Below are 17,923 nucleotides of genomic sequence, written 5' to 3' on the forward strand. Positions count from 1 at the left end.
TAATTCCCGAAAATAAAACCTGATTCATTAAAAAAACAATTAAAGTCTGAACTGTTGCATATATTTCAAAGGATTGATTCATTGTAAACAAAATGTGGAAAATCCTGTTATCGTGTACCAAGCTGTTGTTGTATAAATATAATTTAACTGAAGTGATAGGAGTTCTTCTGAGATGTGACCCTAATTACCGTGCCATTCTTGGAATTCATTACACATTCCTGCTAAAAACATATTGGCAATGTTGCTAACTATAGCTACCGAAGGGATTCAGTGGTTAAATCCTTCCCCCGCCCCTGCAAGTCCTCCCAAGCAGTTGTTTCTTTTAAAAAAGGCAAGGAAGCTTACAATTGTAGGGAAATAGATGGAATAAAAGAGCAAAATAAGATAAATGAGGCATAATCTTTGACAGACAAAAATACATGCAAAAGAAAGAAGCGCCGTTGAATTTGACAGGGAGGAAAAAGAAGGGTGTTGGAGATTTATATAAAAAAGTTGAATCTTAGCTGAGGGACGAAGTACTGATTATTTAAAAAGGCACTAGTGTTATTTCTGAAGAATATGTACAGGATGTGTGACATTGACAGTTTTGCCTTTAACTCTATCACCATTCTCTTGTGTGAATGTTTTATAATACCTGTGTAACCTCTGAGGAAATACGCTGATCCTACTTGTGTTGAATCTTAAACATTCTACATTTATTTCATTCCAATCCTGATTCAACTGAAGCAGTGTTGTCTAAAAATGAACATTGGTATCTGTTAAACTCTTAAGACAAGCAAAAATTTGGTATTAAAGGAAAAGTATGATTGATGAAGTCCTTACTTTTGTTTCCCAGTTTTGGAGTAAGGTTATCTTCTGTGTCACATTTTGATTTCCTCAGGACACTTCAAAATGCTATATGGTTTATCAGCTACTTTTGAAGTGTTGTCACTGTCACATAGGCAAATAACAATGGTCAAGCACTGTGAAAATCCAACAAAGAGCAATGAGATGAAACATAGAATGATAGAAAATAGGAGCATCAGTAGGCTATTTTTCCCTTTTGAGCCTGCTCTGCTATTCAATATCATGCTTGATCATCCAACTCAGTACCCTATTTCCATTTTATCCCTTTAGTCTTAACATCTACATCTGACTCCTCGAAACACTTAATGTTTTGATTTCAACTGCTTTCTCTGGCCCAGAATTCTACAGGCTCACCACTCTCTGGATGAAGAAATTTCTGTGGTGCTGTGGCTGATGTATGTCCAGAAGTGAGAGCATATCACTGTTTTATCTGCCCACCTTGCCAAATGAAAAGATACTATTGATTTATATTTTCAGTGGTCAGCTTGTAGTTGGAATTTAAAATGCTTCAATTTGAAGAATATGTCTTTATTTTTCTGTATTTTTGAATGTGGACTGACAAAAACCAAGGATTATTGAGGGTTTTGGAAAGCAAGTAACTACTAGGGAAACTACTGTTTTGGAAAGCAAGTAACCCAGTATTCATTGTTAGTGTTGTTTGCACAGCTGCTGCTTCTTGAAGCTGCAGTAGAAAGTTTGCAGACAAGCTGGAACCAAGGGCTATCCATGAATAGAGAATCAATCGGCAGTCCTTATCGCTGGTTGTTCTGTGGACAAATGACGAGTTATCAATGATAAAAGCCTTCTGCCTGCCATCATCTGAGAGATTTGGGTCCTCAACCGTTGAACAGCTTAGGGCAGTGAACAAGATGATGAGAAACGGTCAGATCTCAAGCTCAGGAGTTCTGTGCAGTAAAAACCATTAAGCCTGAAGAAAACCAGTTTATTTTTTCCTTCAGTACTTATTCTGTGCTGTGACTTTTAATTGCCAAGTCCAAGGCCTTTAACAAATGTGAACTGGTTACCATTTGCCTCCTGCAAACAAGTATCCAATGAGGGAAGAATGTGCAAGTGTTCTGATCAGCCAAAGAATCATCTTAACAAATCCTGTGGAGAAGGACCATTGAACTACCTTCCTGCTCTTTCCTTCCATGTGCATTACCCATTTTTCTCCCTGTCTGTGTCTGTATTTGTCTTTGTGTGTTTATAAATAGGTTAGAGTTTTAACAAGTGGAGTGGTAATTAGATGGTTCATAAAACGTTGTAGCTGGAGTCCATTTATTTATAAATGATTGTCAGTAGTTAATTACAATAACCTTGTCCATACTTGTTGTCAGCCTAGGTCTGAAGGCCAGGTAAATGGGGAAGTTCCGTATACTTATTAAAATCTTTAACTTCTGTGATGTCTCCAGGAATTGTAGGGCTTGATTTCCAGTGTTATGCTGCCCCATTGGAGCATAACATCAAATATTACAACAGTGTAACATTTCAGTGAGATTTTTGGGAGAAGTGAAGTCTGAATCAGAGTTTGCTTTTTGGCATTATAAAGCCCAAATGTACTACTGACTGTTCTTCTTTTGTATATTTGACCACTTGTGTACATATGACTAGCCTGCATGTAAAGACTGGCCAGTACAACTGTTCATTTAACTAATCCCTAAATCAAGTAGACCAGAACAAAATGTAAAACTAATATAGTTTCGATAATGTGACTTCGCTTTTTGAAGGAGATACCGGTGTTGAGATGCATTTAGTTAATAAGCTGATTGAACTGAAGAATTTTTCCAACAGTTGAAGAGTTAAATAGTAAAAGTTCATCTTGGCAGTATTTACTTACTTACAAATGTAAGACATTTTTACATTTGTAAATAACGTGTGTGTGTTGTGTGTGTTGTGTGTGTGTGTGTGTGTTGTGTGTGTGTGTGTGTGTGTGTGTGTGTGTGTGTGTGTGTGTGTGTGTGTGTGTGTGTGTGTGTGTGTTCAACACAGTAAAATTAAAACTTTAAAGGCTCTCAAAATTGATCCCAGTGGTTTCTAATCAGACTTTTTGAATAGCTAGTACTAAACTTTGTGTAACCAATACTAGATATCAGGTTTATACTGTAAAAGAATTATCAATTTATTAATAATACTGTAACTTTAACAGATTAAAGTTAAACCAAAGTGATTGAATGTCAAAGATTTAAACCTACTCGTGTTTAATTCTAGCCCCCACTTTCTCAAAGACTGACAAACAGACAAAGGTAAGTGTAGCTGGCCAGTTCATTTAAGCTAGCACCACACAATCCATAAAATTATCGGCATATCGGATTATAGCTTGCTAGGTTTCTGACAACTCTAATTCTATGTTCTATATAGATAACCTCCAGGCTGAGGAATATTTATTTCATTTAATTCTTATAACTGAGATTCTGCTCTCTGAATTTTCAATAATAACCACGGAGCAATCAAAACCTCTGCCCCTTAGCTTTTGAAAGGACAATCTTTTTGACCTAAACACAGCCCAAAAACAAGTTCAAAATCTTGACACCTCCCTACCAGACTGACCACATGCTCACGAGGGCCCAGTTAATGTTCAACATGCTTGAGTTGAAGGCCTGAATCGAAACATCTATAGAGCACTTTTTTAACAAGAAAATAATTAGTCATTAACTTTGAGTCTTTTTTAAAAACAAGCTGCTGCTCATGGTCCGAAGATCATCTTCAGCTCTTAGCTCACAGTTCACAGCTCCAAACCAAAATTATAAAAATAAAATACTGTAATATCAGCAAGCGTTCTGTAGTAGTACTGTTTAGGTCTTTAATACACTTCTATGATGTAATCACTGGTAATGTAGGAAATGAGACTGCCAATTTGTACACAGAACATTCCAAACAGACAAGTTGTAAGTTAACAGCAGGTTACTTTTGCTGTTACTTTTTCTCATTTCTGAGAACTTAGTATTATGACTTCAATATGCCCTTGAGATTTTGCTCAGAACTTACTGAGCTGTATTGTCAACCATATGGTGATTGTTACAGAATAATTTGTAATGTTAATATTGATTATGTTGCTCAGCTAAGTCTTTTCAATGGTTATCAAAGACAATTAACTATATCTAATTATCCTAAGTTCCAAAACACTGGAACTAATGGAAAGCATGTTAATAATTTCAAACCAAATCTGATATTAGTGGTTTGAGTACAATAAGTTAAGCCTCAAATTGTTCATTATTGTGTTGAACATATAAATGAGTTGTCAATTTTTTGTTGAAATGGTAAAAATTACTAGCACCTTAATTGCCGCTAACATTTTGAAGATAATTGAAACCAAACAATTGCCTAAACAGTTGGGAATGTTTACTTTGCTTTTGATTAAACATGCAAACATGAACAGCCTAATTACAGCTGTAATGTCAAACGCACACAGAGTTAACAGTTTTCAATTGCCTTTGACAAATTCTTACTCAATCATGTGATATGAACAAAGTTAAGGTTCAGATGAGAGTCGTTTTTTTAAACAGGATATATTTGTAACACAGACAGCACCAGGTATTCCAGGTTAGGGGGGCATTTAAACTTAAATCACAAGGCCTCAGTATTTTTAATTTGATATTGCTTTTTAATTCTGCAGAAGGGTCACTGGACCCAAAACTTTAACTCTGATTTCTCTACAGATGCTGCCAGACCTGCTGACCATTTTCAGCAATTTGTTTCATTTGCACTTTGATTCTTGTGCACTTGAACATTTTGACACTGTCAGTTACTGAACTAAATTTATGCAGGAATGAATTATGAAGAAACAATGCCAGTTGTCTTATTTTTGTCAGATGGATTGACAAACAGCAGAATAACAAGGAGACAGATTATGGAACTCACTTTCCTTCATTATGTTTTAAGCAAAGCAATTTTAACATGATGTAGTCTTGCAGACTTCTTTGAATCTCCTTAATGTACATGATCTCTTAAGGGATGAAAAGTCATTTTAAAATTAATGTAACACTCCCAGTGATGTTTTTGTGCTTATTAAATTTGGGGTGCCAGGGTGATGTGGAAGTGCAATTTTGTTTTCATTTTGGGACTTCGGCAGAAAGTATGGTTATATGAAGTCTTAGCAGAAGAGCAAAGTGAAATAAGTCCGCAGAGGCCAAGAGCCTGTCTCCAAATCGCCTTTCTTTCACACATGGAGAGTCCTTGATGCTGATGCAGCTCTGAGTGAACAGAACCTCCTGTACTTCTGTTTATTGTTAGCTAGAGCTCCTGACTGAAGCAGAATATCCATCCCAACCGGGGAACTCCATAGTATGATGTCCAAGTGGCTGACCTCATTACAATCACTACACAAAGCACCCTCACCTCTGGCCCAACAATGTACTCCACTGCAAAAGAGCAATTCTGGTCTCCCTGCTATAAGAAAGTTGTTAAACTTGGAATGGTTCAGAGAAGATTTAGGGATCTTACCAGCATTGGAGGGTTTGTACTATAGGCAGAGACTGAATAGGCTGGGACTGTGTTCCCTGGAGCATCACAACCTGACAGGGACCTAGAGCTTTTAAAAAATCATGAGGGGTATGGATAGAGTGAGTAGCTGAGATCTTTCTCCCCAAGGTAGGGGAGTCCAAAACTAGAAGGCATAGGTTTAAGGTGACAGGGGAAAGATTTAAAAGGGTGGTGTGTGTTTGGAGTGAGCTGCCAGAGGAAGTGTGGAGGCTGGTACAATTACAACATTAAAAAGGCATCTGGATGGGTACATATATAGGAAGGGTTTAAAGGGATATGGGCCAAAACACTGGCAATTTGGACTTAATTCAGGATATCTGGTTGGCATGGATGAGTTGGACCGAAGTGTCTGTTTCTATGCTGGATAGCTCTAGGACTCTGTTGAACGGAATTAATTTTTCCACTTCTACCACTTCTTTCCACTTCTGATTAATGCAGGAAAAAAGTGTTCAAAAATATTTTGACAATTCCAAGTACAAATTGTCAATGATGTAATGAGGGCAGAGAAACATCTGGAACTTCGGTGAACAACTGTGCCAACGATAAATATCTTTAAACTATCAAATATAAAGATTACGGCAGTAACAGCAGAGTGATGGAGAAGAAAGTGGTGTGAATTTGAGTCAAATCCAATGGCTGAACGGACCAAGAGGAACAATTTTAAGCTCATGGGCAAAATAACTGGAGGAAATATTTTCTTATTCTGTGGATAAGATTTGGATACAGACTCAATGATAGCTTTCTAAAGAGAATCGCACAAGTTCTTGTACACACAAGAAAAAGCCGGGGTTGTTAATCTAACTGAGTTGTTCTTTGAAAGATGCTGCAACGTTAATAGGCCTATTGATCATCACCAGTGATGCACTTTTAAAGCTTCCATTAAAGGAATTAGATTAAGAGAGAGGGAGCAGTGAACCTATGGCCTTCTTGACAAGAGGCTGTAGAGGTTGGGCTGTGAAGTATATTCAAAACTGATAAACAGATTTTTAATCTATGAGGGATTCAAGGGTTGGTGGGGGGGTCAAAACTAGAATGTGGATTTGAGAATTCAGATCAGCCATCATTTCATTGAATGGTGGAGCAGATCAAGTGCTGGACGACTACTTTAGCATCTTATGGTCTGATGTGCTTTTAAAAAGGAATAAGAAAATATTTAAAACAAAAATGTAAATTTAGAAACCCCAAACTCCAATTTTATACTTGCAGAAATGAAACTCCATTTCTCAGTCATTTCATTGTGGCAAGAGAGGTGTGAGATTGCAAGAATGTAATAAAAACCAAAAAGGGCTGTAGATGCTGTTGCAAGAACATAATTCTGGTCATTAAAAGGAATCTTATGTCAAATATATCTAACTTTCCACTATGTGTTTAAATTACTTTAACAGGGTGATTCAAATAATGTATTGAAACTCATGGAGCACGTGTTAGACTCTGCTGTTTTCTTAATGATTCATAAGAGATGCTGAAAGACATTTCCCACAAATTGCTATTATTCTTTACACACTGAAATAACTGCACAGAGGCCAGTATCCCGTCACCAAGTCAATGTTTTATTATTTATGCATGCACAGTACATGGACTCTGACCAACTAGCTCAGAGCCAGTCCAGAGATTGGGCATTCTGAGACTCTTATCATTTTGATTTCTCACTTTACTGATTAATATCACAGTAACAGAACAAAGCATGCATTCTTTAGCATTTTCACATGACATTGAATATGCTTCAGTTATAACAGAACTAACATTTATTTTGAGAAATATCTGGTTTTGTGACAAATATACCACATCTATATTAGTGAAATCTACAGCATGTATTTATAGTTTCAGCTATAGTATTGAAATACAAAATATCTGTGTATATTCCTCTAGAAAAGCTCTGAACAAAAGGATCTGTACAGTTTGTTTCTCATAACGCACAAATGGGGGTTTTATCCAAGAGATATTTATTGTGCCATTCTAGTACTTCTGAAGAATATAACGAGGCCGTAAAACCAAACTGACTAAAATATACTTGAGTACCTGAAAGAAATTCTGCACACAATGCATGGCCAGAAACAGAGCTATACAGACCAATCTTGCGTTAACGTGAGGTCAGTCTATTTACCCAAATGGATAGCAAGACTCCTGTATATCTGTCAGCTATGGCTCCCTGATTAGTACTGTTAAACAAGACTCATACTCAATGATGCCGACCTGGCTAATATTGTTGCAATCACTTCATCACTCCCCCAAGTAAATCAGGAGTGTAGCTTCTGCTGGAATGTTTTCGTCCAGGTCCTGTTACTCCAACTCTGACTTGGGCATGGGCAGAGTGTACCGGACTGTAGCTTGTCTTTTGCGCCTACAGTGTTTCAAAAGAAATTCCTCTTCGGGAGGTAATGATACTGAGACTGTGACGTAGGCTGCATCCATGTTGGACTCTTTGATGCTAGATGGAGGCAGAAGAACCCACAGTTTCTAACTGCTGTTGTCTGTTCAGAGAGGCCGGGTGTGTTTTACTCTTACCCCATTTGCAAGGTAGCAGCTTTTATGTGATCCACATGTTTGTTCATGACACCTCACCAACCAGAGCTTTGTATATCATGTGACCTGACCTCGCCTTGGATCATGCAGGGCCATTTCCTTGGTTTTGACGCCAAATTTCATCCGTAAAGTAAATAGTCTCTCCTGCGTAGAGAAGCATATGGCATTGGAGTTCCTATTGCCATTTCACTGTCCCCATACTAGATCTGGGAATATCAAGTTTTACTTGGTGTGGAGTCTTCGCCCCGTCAGCAACTCTGCAGGTGCTATCCCTGTAATTGCATGAGGGGTTGTCCTATAACCAAATAGGAACCAGGACAGTTTGATATCAAGTGAAGCTGTAGGCTCTTTCTTTGAGCCTACCTTCAATGTTTGGACTGCTGTTTCTGCCAGACCATTGGACAATGAATGGTGTGGAATATCTGAAAAGTGACTTTAGGTAATACTTGAAATCCTTGCAGGTAAATGACGTCCCATTGTCCGTGACCAATACTTTCAGGAGTCCTTGTATCATGAATGACGCTCGCAGCTTTTCAGTTTCATCCCTGAGTTTGAGGAATGGTCAGTGCACATCCAGCCACGTTGAATGGGTATCCACAATGACCAAGAACATTGACCCCAAGAAAGGACTGGCATAGCCAATGTTTAACCAAGTCGGGGTTTACCTGGCCATTCCCACAAATGTGGGGAGCTGCTGGCAATAATTTGTCCTTGTTGAAACTCTGTTGCTGTGTTGGTGGGGCAGTTGTTGGCATCCAATCCTGGCCAATAGACTTAACGTTTTGCCAACATTTGCATTTTAGAAACCCCGGGTGACCCTTGTGGAATTCAGCTAGTATCTGGTGGCGATCTTTACTCGGGACAATCATTCTTGCTCCCCATAATATGCTGTCCTGTATGGTGATATGGTCCTGCTGGGTCCAGAACGGTTTAAATTTTGGCTGTGGTGGTCCTTTTGTTTCCCCCATCACCTCCAGCTGTTTTAGCTTTGCCAGGTTGGGATCTTTGTGTGCACAGATAGACAGCAGTGAACAGAACGGTGTCCAGAAAGTTTGAAACCAGAATGGACTCTTGCAAGGGAGGCACCACCAGGAGTGTAACAGACAGTGGCAGGCAGATCAAGGGATGTTATGCTTAATGAGATCCACCGAGCCAACTCATTCCAATCACTGCACTCACTGATAATAACAAACTATATTTTATTATTATTTGGTCAGTGACTCTGACCAGAATATTTGCTGAATATTTCATGAACGACATCAGACATTGAAGGATGTAGTCCTTTTTTCAATCAGGTATTGAAGAGGATGTTGAACAGCTGATTCATTTAAGTTCTTGAGGTGTGTGGAAGGTCTCCATTGTGGAAACAGTGTATGTTTAGGCTGAAATCTATTTTGTTTTTTGAAAGAGGTCTTGGAATGTTCCATTTCTATGTTCATTGTAGTTTGAACAGCATTTCCCAACATCCCTTGAATGATTTTTCCTCTCCCTTCCTCATGACCTTAAGATCAGTGAATTGCATGTTTATCTAAAAGGAGGTTTTGAGGTTGTGTGAAACAACTTAAGTTATTTGTATTCCCATGAGAGCTGTTATAAAAGGAAGGATGTCACAGTCAGATCCATTGTGATTAGACTGCAATTAACCTATTCAGTTGAAGCATTTCTGATGGTCTTGAACCATGCTAGTGTCAACAGAGAATAAATCTTTCATAAATGTATTGGGTATATTGACTACAGTTTTGCAAATATCTTTTATGCTTAGCAATTTGATCATCTATTGCGCATAGTTTTCTGTTGGACAGATTTGTGAAATGGCATTTCTCCACCTCATTGGTGCAGTGAGATTTATGGGAATAGAACTCTTCCTGGTTTTTACTCTTTTTGTTTTCTTTTTTAAAATTAGGTGGTTGGGGTCATGTGGGAGTATCGAATGATAGATTGTCAAGCTCTGAATGTTGTGTTTTTGCTTCAGTCATGATGTTCTGAGATGTAGATGCTGCCTTTTTAGGATTCGGATCCTTGGATGAAATATGAGTAATTCCCGAGACTGCCGAATGCATAAATAGAGAAAATACAGACAGCCAGGTGTTGCAATAGTGACAAACCCCTAAGAAGGTTAATACAATCACACACTTTTATTGCCACATCACTGCAAAAAGATTTGAGAGGCAAATATTCAAGAAAACTGTAGGCAGAATCCCTGGCTTGCTGGTGATGGGTTTGGAAGCAGCAAGGGCATTTAATTATTTGAGATAATAGCATCCTTGAATTTGACCACTTCTAACCCATCTCTGCTTGAGTTGAAAGGAAGGCCTGTGGTAGACCTTGCCACCCTGTTGCCCATTGAGGCCTTAAGAGGCAAATTAATGACCACTTAAGAGTGTCATACCAGAACCACTGGGATTAAAACGCTGCAAACAGGCCTGTTGTGCATTGGGCATGGCTATTCTAAAAATGTTGTCAACTTGTCATGTTGGAGCACAAAAAGTAAGGAACTGTGGCTGCTGGAAAACCTCAGCAGGTCTGGCAGCATCTGTGGTGAGAAAGCAAGGTTAACATTTTGGGTCCTGTGACTCTTCTGTGACCCAGGGTCACTGGACCCACAGTATTAACTCTGTCTTCTCTGCACAGATGCTGCCAGGCCTCCCGAGGTTTTGCAGCAATTCCTGATTTATTTGTCATCTCTGAGGTTGAGGCTGAATCAAAGGCACAGTGGCTGATTGAGGCACTGGAACTTGGGAGGGTTAGAGTGTGCTGAAAGCTATATGTCTGCGTTGCTATCAACTCCCCTGTCACCCTATCCCTGGGATCGTCTCCTTGTGAACTACCCCCCCCAAAAAATGCACGTAATTGGCTTCAGGTATTGTGGTACTTGTAGCAAAATTGGCCTCGCAGCTGCTAAAATAACAACTATTTGTGTAACTGTCAGGAATGGGCACCTGGTATGAAAAAAAATCATGGGCTAAATCTTAGTTATTTTGGCCACGTCCCAAGTAACATTGAGTTTTCTTTTGGAGGATTTCTCATAATGATGCCAAGCGCGTTCTCTCGCTGCACGTTACCAAACTCACCTTATTAATTACATACCCTACCCTTATGGTATCTGTTATGTCCATTTTCTGCTCCATATTACCATTCAGCATTCCTTCAAAAATGAATGAATGATTTATTGTCACATATATCTTGTAGATACAGTGAAAAGTGTTTTGTAATCACAATCCAATGCCACTTTGAGTTATAATAAGGATAAAAAGAAATTACTTCAGTAAGAGTACTCTTCAAATAAAAACAGAAACTGTAAATCAGAAACAAAAACAGAAGTTGCTGGAAAATCTCAGCAGGTCTGGCAGCATCTGTGAAGAGAAATCACAGTTAATGGTTCAGGTCTGGTGACCCTTCAGAAAATATCTAACAAATCGTAAAATATTGTTCAAAATTTTGATTATTAAAATCTTTACTTTGAAAGTTCTTTGGAAACGTATTTCATGTGGCTCCTCAGTTCAGAAATATTGCAAGAGATTGCACTGTTTAATTCAGGGAGAAATTAAGGATATTGTCCAAGTACAAAGGGAGATGCTGAAAGACATCAAGGACTGACAGTAAACGTAACATTAAGCCAGTTTTGCTGAATCTGTACTGTGGTATGAACAGGCTACAAATAGCATAATCAGTTCCAGTCACATGACCAATTCCAAACCTGGAGATATTCAGACAAATGCCACGACACTGTGTCCAGGAGAACAGAGATTGACGGTTGCAGATCCAATTTAAAATGAGTAATTACCAAAGTGAATTGGACACTTTTCAATACTTTGCCCAACAGTATCACAGGTCCTGGTGACTCTCTGATGGCTAAGTATCTGGTCAAGCTTAACTGTCTGCATACCAAGCGTACTCTAGATGTGGGGATTTCTCATAAGATATCAGATATGTTGTGTTTGATTCATTTGTGATAAAATTGGGCCAGTGAGACCGATCAACCAAGTTGGAAAACTTAAAAGATTTACATGTTTTGCCCTAACAATGGGTGTCTTTCCTTCAATCTGTAATGGTTTAAAATTTCCATTTTATTACATGTGATGTCTGTAGTGGGTTCTGGAGAAAGGATCATCTATTAAAGTGGTTAAAATGGAGAATTATTCAAATCATTGCAATCGAAGGTTCATAACAGTTATATTTAATGAAATTTATTTGGATTCTTTTGTAGGATGAAGAAAATGCAAATGGAAAAGGTGAGTCTTACTTTAATTATTTTTCCAAAATATGCTTATGTCAAAATTAGCTGCTGCTGTGTGGACGGTGATGCTTAACGACTTTAGCTGGAGGAAGTAGTCAATGGACTGTTTAGTCGATTTTTCTTTGAAAGATGTGAATTTTGGGTTTTCCTCAGAGGTGTTGCCCATACTTGTAGAAAGCATTGATCAACATCATCTATCTGATCATCATGCATTCCAAAAACAAAAGCTTGAAATGAGATTAAACAGATTCTGGACAGACCCCGGGTTATGAATGGGTTCTGTTCTTGAGTACCTGCATAAGCCAATTTGTACGCAAGTCAGAACACAGCAGAAATAAAATACCCATTCATAAGTACATATGAATGAGTGTTGGTTTGTTAAAATGAATAGTATTATGCAATCTTATTTGCTAGTACAAGTGTTCATAAGCCACGGACCCCTATATAATGGTTATTTCCAGATGGCTGCTATACATTGGTGCCTCAAGTTACGATGACTAAACTTGGATTAAAATATTTTATGTTTGGCATTTAACTGCTTAGACATAATGGGGTCAATTTTCAATTTACTTTCTGGATGGAAGTTGGTTGGAACCAATAAACTCTTTTTGTTCAAGACCATTTGACATCATAACTATGCTTTCATTCAAAACATGCTAAAGCGTTTCTCAAATTTTCCTTCTCTTTTATTGTCCCACTCCTCAAACCTCCCCTATTGCTCCAAATTGATGTAGTTACTGGAATCAATCTTCAATAAGCTTGAGTTCTTTTAACATCAAAAGCTCTGGTTAGACCACTGCTACAGTATTACAACCGGCTCTGGTCACCTCACTTAGTTAGGATGTGAAGAAGGTCCTTGTGAAGGTACCCAAGCCATTTACTGGAATGGTTTCAGGTATGAGAATTTTGACCACAGGGTTAAATTGGAGACACTGGCATTGTTCTTGGTGGAGCAAAGGAGATTGAGGGCACAAAGTGTTTAAGATGATGTCAAGTTTGGATGAGGTAAGCAAAGAAAATTTGACTCTTTTAATTCATGATACCAGGATTATGTGTCACAGATTTAAAGTTTTGAGCAAGTGATGCAGGGGAATGAGAGAGACTGTATATTTTTTTTTATGCGTTGAGTTTTAGTAATCTGGAACACTCTGCCATGAGGGTGATGGATGGTTTTAGAAGAAAATTGGATGGACACTTGAGACAAAAGGAAGAAAATATGCATGACTACATGAATTAAACAGGGAAATAGCACTAATATAAACACATCAATTTCCCTAGTTAACAAAATGTGAGGCTGGACGAACACAGCAGGCCAAGCAGCATCCCAGGAGCACAAAAGCCGACGCTTCGGGCCCAGACCGAAGGGTCTGGGCCCGAAGCGTCGGCTTTTGTGCTCCTGGGATGCTGCTTGGCCTGCTGTGTTCGTCCAGCCTCACATTTTGTTGTCTTGGAGTCTCCAGCATCTACAGTTCCCATTGGCTCTGATACTAATTTCCCTAGTTAGATGAATTAGGTGTGAATCTCATGCATACCTGCACTTCTACATCTTGTTAACACTATAGTCTGGATTTTGTGCTCAGTGGAAAAGTAGGGATTTTTTATATTTGTTAATGAGATTTCAGCTTCGATGCTTAGACCAGCATTTATTTTCTATTAATCCTTAATTGCCTTTGAGAAAATGGTGCTGAGCTGTGTTCATGAATGGCTGCATGCTGTGGGAGTTAGGTACTTTCAGAGTGCTGTTAGAAAGGGTGTTCTGGGTTATAACTTGAAACATTTGCCATTAATGAAAAGCACTAAAATCAATTTGAGACATTTTTAAAAGTTTTATTGCTAAATAAACTTTGGGAGATATACAGATGGGGTCAAGGTCGAAGCTAAAATATCAAGAAGTAACTAACTGTATTACAGTGCCATTAAAGATGGCTGATGGAAACAGTTTCTATGAAGTATTCTGCAACAGAAATCTCATTTGTCAGAATACATGTGCGGATGAAGTCATGTGCAATCAGGAGTGAGCTGACATTCAAGATTTATGTTCACTATCAAACAAGCAGCTTGGGAATCTGAATGCCAGATAAATTAGCTTTAAATGTAAATCCAGGCCTCATAGCTACAAAAATAACCTGCCTGCTCAAGCGTTTCCTAAAGGGAAGGTAGGGCCTTTTCAACTTGCAGATTAACACAAACTAAATTAACACTGTACATAATATACAAAGTACAAAGTCATTGCTGGCTTGAAGAAGAACCATGGTTTGTTTAGTCATTCCTTTACCATTCTGGTAGTGGCAAACATATAATAGTAGAATTGTTATTAATCCCAGCAATCAGATTCTGAAACAACTGCATTTATATTTGAATAATTTCAGACAAACTGATATGGGTTGGCTTGCAAAGCTCTGATCTTGCATTCCAAAGGATTAAAATGTTCACGATCAGATGAATTTACATTGCCAAACTACAAGATTTAGGTGCAGAATTGGGACATAGGGTCCATCGAGTCTGCTCTGTCATTTGATCATGGCTGATATGTTTCTCAACCCACTGTCCTGCCTTCTCCCCTTTGATTCCCTTACTAATACTCAGCTAGGAACCTACCTGTCTCTGTCTTAAGTACATTCAATGACTTGGCCTCCACAGCTCTCTCCAGCTATGAGTTCCATCCATTCACCATCCTCTGGCAGAAGAAATTCCTCCTCCATCTTGGTTCCGAAGGATCTTCCCTTCACTCTGAGATTCTGCCCTCTGGTCCTAATCTCTCCAACTAGAGGAAATGTCTTTTTCCATGTTCCACTGTATTATTAATGGCTTATGGTATCATTATCATCATGTAATGTGACAAGCCACCATACTGACCAAATATATCCCTGCCTTTTTATATCAAAGGGTCCTGCAATGTAACAATATTTGTAGTTATGTATGCAATATTCAATTGGCACAGTGTACTTGATGACATTGATTTCCTTTTTGGCTTTTGGTGCACATTAACACGCTTTTCCTTAGCTGTGTTGGAATGATGACACTCATTCTCCATTGGAGACATCCTGCTTATAGCAATAGTTGTAGCTTCAATTTGATGTATGACTTTAGTTCTGGTGCTATTCTTGTGATCTTGCTACAAAATGTCATGTCCTTCACTTTTGATGGTGGTAGATCATTTCCAGCGTGTTTCTTAACTTGTCCTTCTATTACTGGAGCGTTCTCTAGTTATTTAAAGTAGAGAATTTCTATATAAGAACTGTTTATTGTCATCTAATTTGACAACAATAATCAAGAGAAGCCATCAGCGCTCCCATGTGAGGTCAATTGCTAGTACTTACTTAATTAAGTGTGAGCTAATAGCAGCAGTGTCCTCCTCTGTGTATGACTTGCTACTCGAAAAGCATCATTGTATGAAAGCTTAAATATTGTGGTTTGAAGTCTGTTAGAAATTAAACAAAGAACATTACAGCACAGGAACAGGCCCTTCGGCCCTCCAAGCCTGCGCCGATCAAGATCCTCTGTCTGACCTGTCATCTATTTTCTAACAGTCTGTGTCCATTTGCTCCCTGCCCATCCATGTGCCTGTCCAAATATATCTTAAAAGACGCTAATGTGTCTGCGTCTGCCACCTCTGCTGGCAACGCGTTCCAGGCACCCACCACACCCTCTGTGTAAAGGACTTTTCACACATATCTCCCCTAAACTTTCCTCCTCTCACTTTGAACTCATGACACCTAGTAACTGAGTCCTCCACTCTGGGGAAAAAGCTTTCTGCTATTCACCCTGTCTATACCCCTCATGATTTTGTAGACCTCAATTAGGTCCCGCCTCAATCTCCGTCTTTCTAATGAAAATAATCCTAATCTACTCTACCTGTCTTCATAGCTAGCACCCTCCATACCAGGCAACATCCTGGTGAACCTCCTCTGCACCCTCTCCACAGCATCCACATTCTTTTTATAATGTGGCGACCAGAACTGTACACAGTACTCCAAATGTGGCCGAACCAAAGTCCTATACAACTGCAACATGACCTGCCAACTCTTGTACTCAATACCCCATCCAATGAAGGAAAGCATGCCATATGCCTTCTTGACCACCCTATTGACCTGCGTTGTCACCTTCAGGGAACAATGGACCTGAACACCCAGATCTCTCTGTTCATCAATTTTCCCTAGGACTTTTCCATTTACTGTATAGTTTGCCCTTGAATTAGATCTTCCAAAATGCATCACCTCGCATTTGCCCGGATTGAACTCCATCTGCTATTTATGTGCCCAACTCTCCAGTCTATCTATATTCTGCTCTAATCTCTGACAGCCCCCTTCACTATCTGCTACACCACCAATCTTAGTGTCATCTGCAAACTTGCTGATCAGACACCTACACCTTCCTCCAGATCATTTACATATATCACAAACAACAGTGGTCCCAGCACAGATCCCTGTCGAAAACCACTGGTCACAGGTCTCCAATTTGAGAAACTTCCTTCCACTAGTACTCTCTGTCTCCTGTTGCCCAGCCAGTTTTTTATCCATCTAGCCAGCACACCCTGGACCCATGTGACTTCACCTTCTCCATCAGCCTGCCATGCGGAACCTTATCAAATGCCTTACTGAAGTCCATGGGGAACCTTATCAATCGCCTTACTGAAGTCCAAATTGATGGCAATAAATTCTGGGGTGGAATCATATCATGCCGAAATGGATTTGGAGAGACGCTTTTACTCTGTGCAAAGTTCATTTCTCGTTTGTTTAATGATCTCGACACATAAGCTATTGGCTTCTCTTCACCATTGGGTAATATGTGAGAAATGACTGCCCCTAGTCCATGCAGCGATGCATCACATGTTCATTGCAATGTTAATGTTTGGGCCAAATGGATCAGGAGTACTGACTCTAATAAAGCCTCTTTGGCTTGTGTAAAGGCTCTTTCACATTCAGCTTCCCATTTCCAATTCTTGATTCTGCATTAAAAAAAATCATGCAACAGCATAAGAATGATTGCAAGATTTGGGACAAAACCGCCATAATAACTTAGTTAAAATAAGTTAGACTAAAATACCATCAAAGCAACACTGGACTCCGTATAGTCCATTTAAAATCTGATCCATGGCAAGTTGGAGTAAAGCATTTGTAAATGTGATTCCAAGTTTTTTATTTGGGTAGTTCTTTGTGTTGCAGTCGCCAGGTATTTCTGTGACTCAGGATCTACATACATTGGAAAATAGGCTTGACTATTACTAAAAAATTGACCTCCAGCTAGTCCATTGAATGGACTAAAGAATGGGAGAGAAGAAAAAATCAACTGGAATCAGGTCTTGTTTCCAGGTAGGTGAAAGCTGAGCTGACAAAAAAATTGTAGGTTTCTATAGTGATTGTAATGAGATCAGCCAGGTGGACCTCATAGAATATGAGTTCTCTGATTGGGGCTGTTAATCAGCCTTGGCTGACCGATATAAACAGGAGTGTGAGGGATTCTGGTCACTCTGAGACCTGACTCTGAGGAGCTCAGATTAGTGTCAAGTACTATGTACGTGTAAATAAAGGATAACTTGGTGATGAGGTACTGGCCCCAGTGGAGTTATTTCGGTTGTTATGTCATTTCTGCATGGAGTCCTTATGACCAGTTAGCTTAATAGTATAACTTTATGAACTGGTCTTGTTTTACTTCACAGGTCATCAGAAAAGTCGAGCAGAGCCTATGGATACCATCTTTGTTAAAAGTGTAAAGGAAGGGGGAGCAGCATATCGTGCTGGTTTATGTACAGGTAATAGTTGAGGTATCATTCTTGTAAATCTATATTGTACTTCCTCCAAGGCCAATGCATTCTTCCTAAGATCTCATCCCAGATCT

At 39.1% G+C, this 17,923-nt stretch overlaps 1 protein-coding gene across 1 annotated transcript in view; it reads left to right on the top strand.

The window, feature by feature from the left end:
- LOC125466199 (rho GTPase-activating protein 23-like) overlaps positions 1-17,923 on the top strand; it is a 219,179-nt gene that overhangs the window by 56,992 nt on the left and 144,264 nt on the right. Inside the window, exons 3-4 of the mRNA XM_048560405.2 lie at positions 12,056-12,080; positions 17,745-17,837. Of these exons, the coding sequence (XP_048416362.2) occupies positions 12,056-12,080; positions 17,745-17,837 (118 nt within the window). The remainder of the gene's footprint in view (positions 1-12,055; positions 12,081-17,744; positions 17,838-17,923) is intronic.

This window comes from Stegostoma tigrinum, chromosome 31 (genome assembly GCF_030684315.1).
Source record: "Stegostoma tigrinum isolate sSteTig4 chromosome 31, sSteTig4.hap1, whole genome shotgun sequence".
In the NCBI taxonomy this organism is placed as follows: Eukaryota; Metazoa; Chordata; class Chondrichthyes; order Orectolobiformes; family Stegostomatidae; genus Stegostoma; species Stegostoma tigrinum.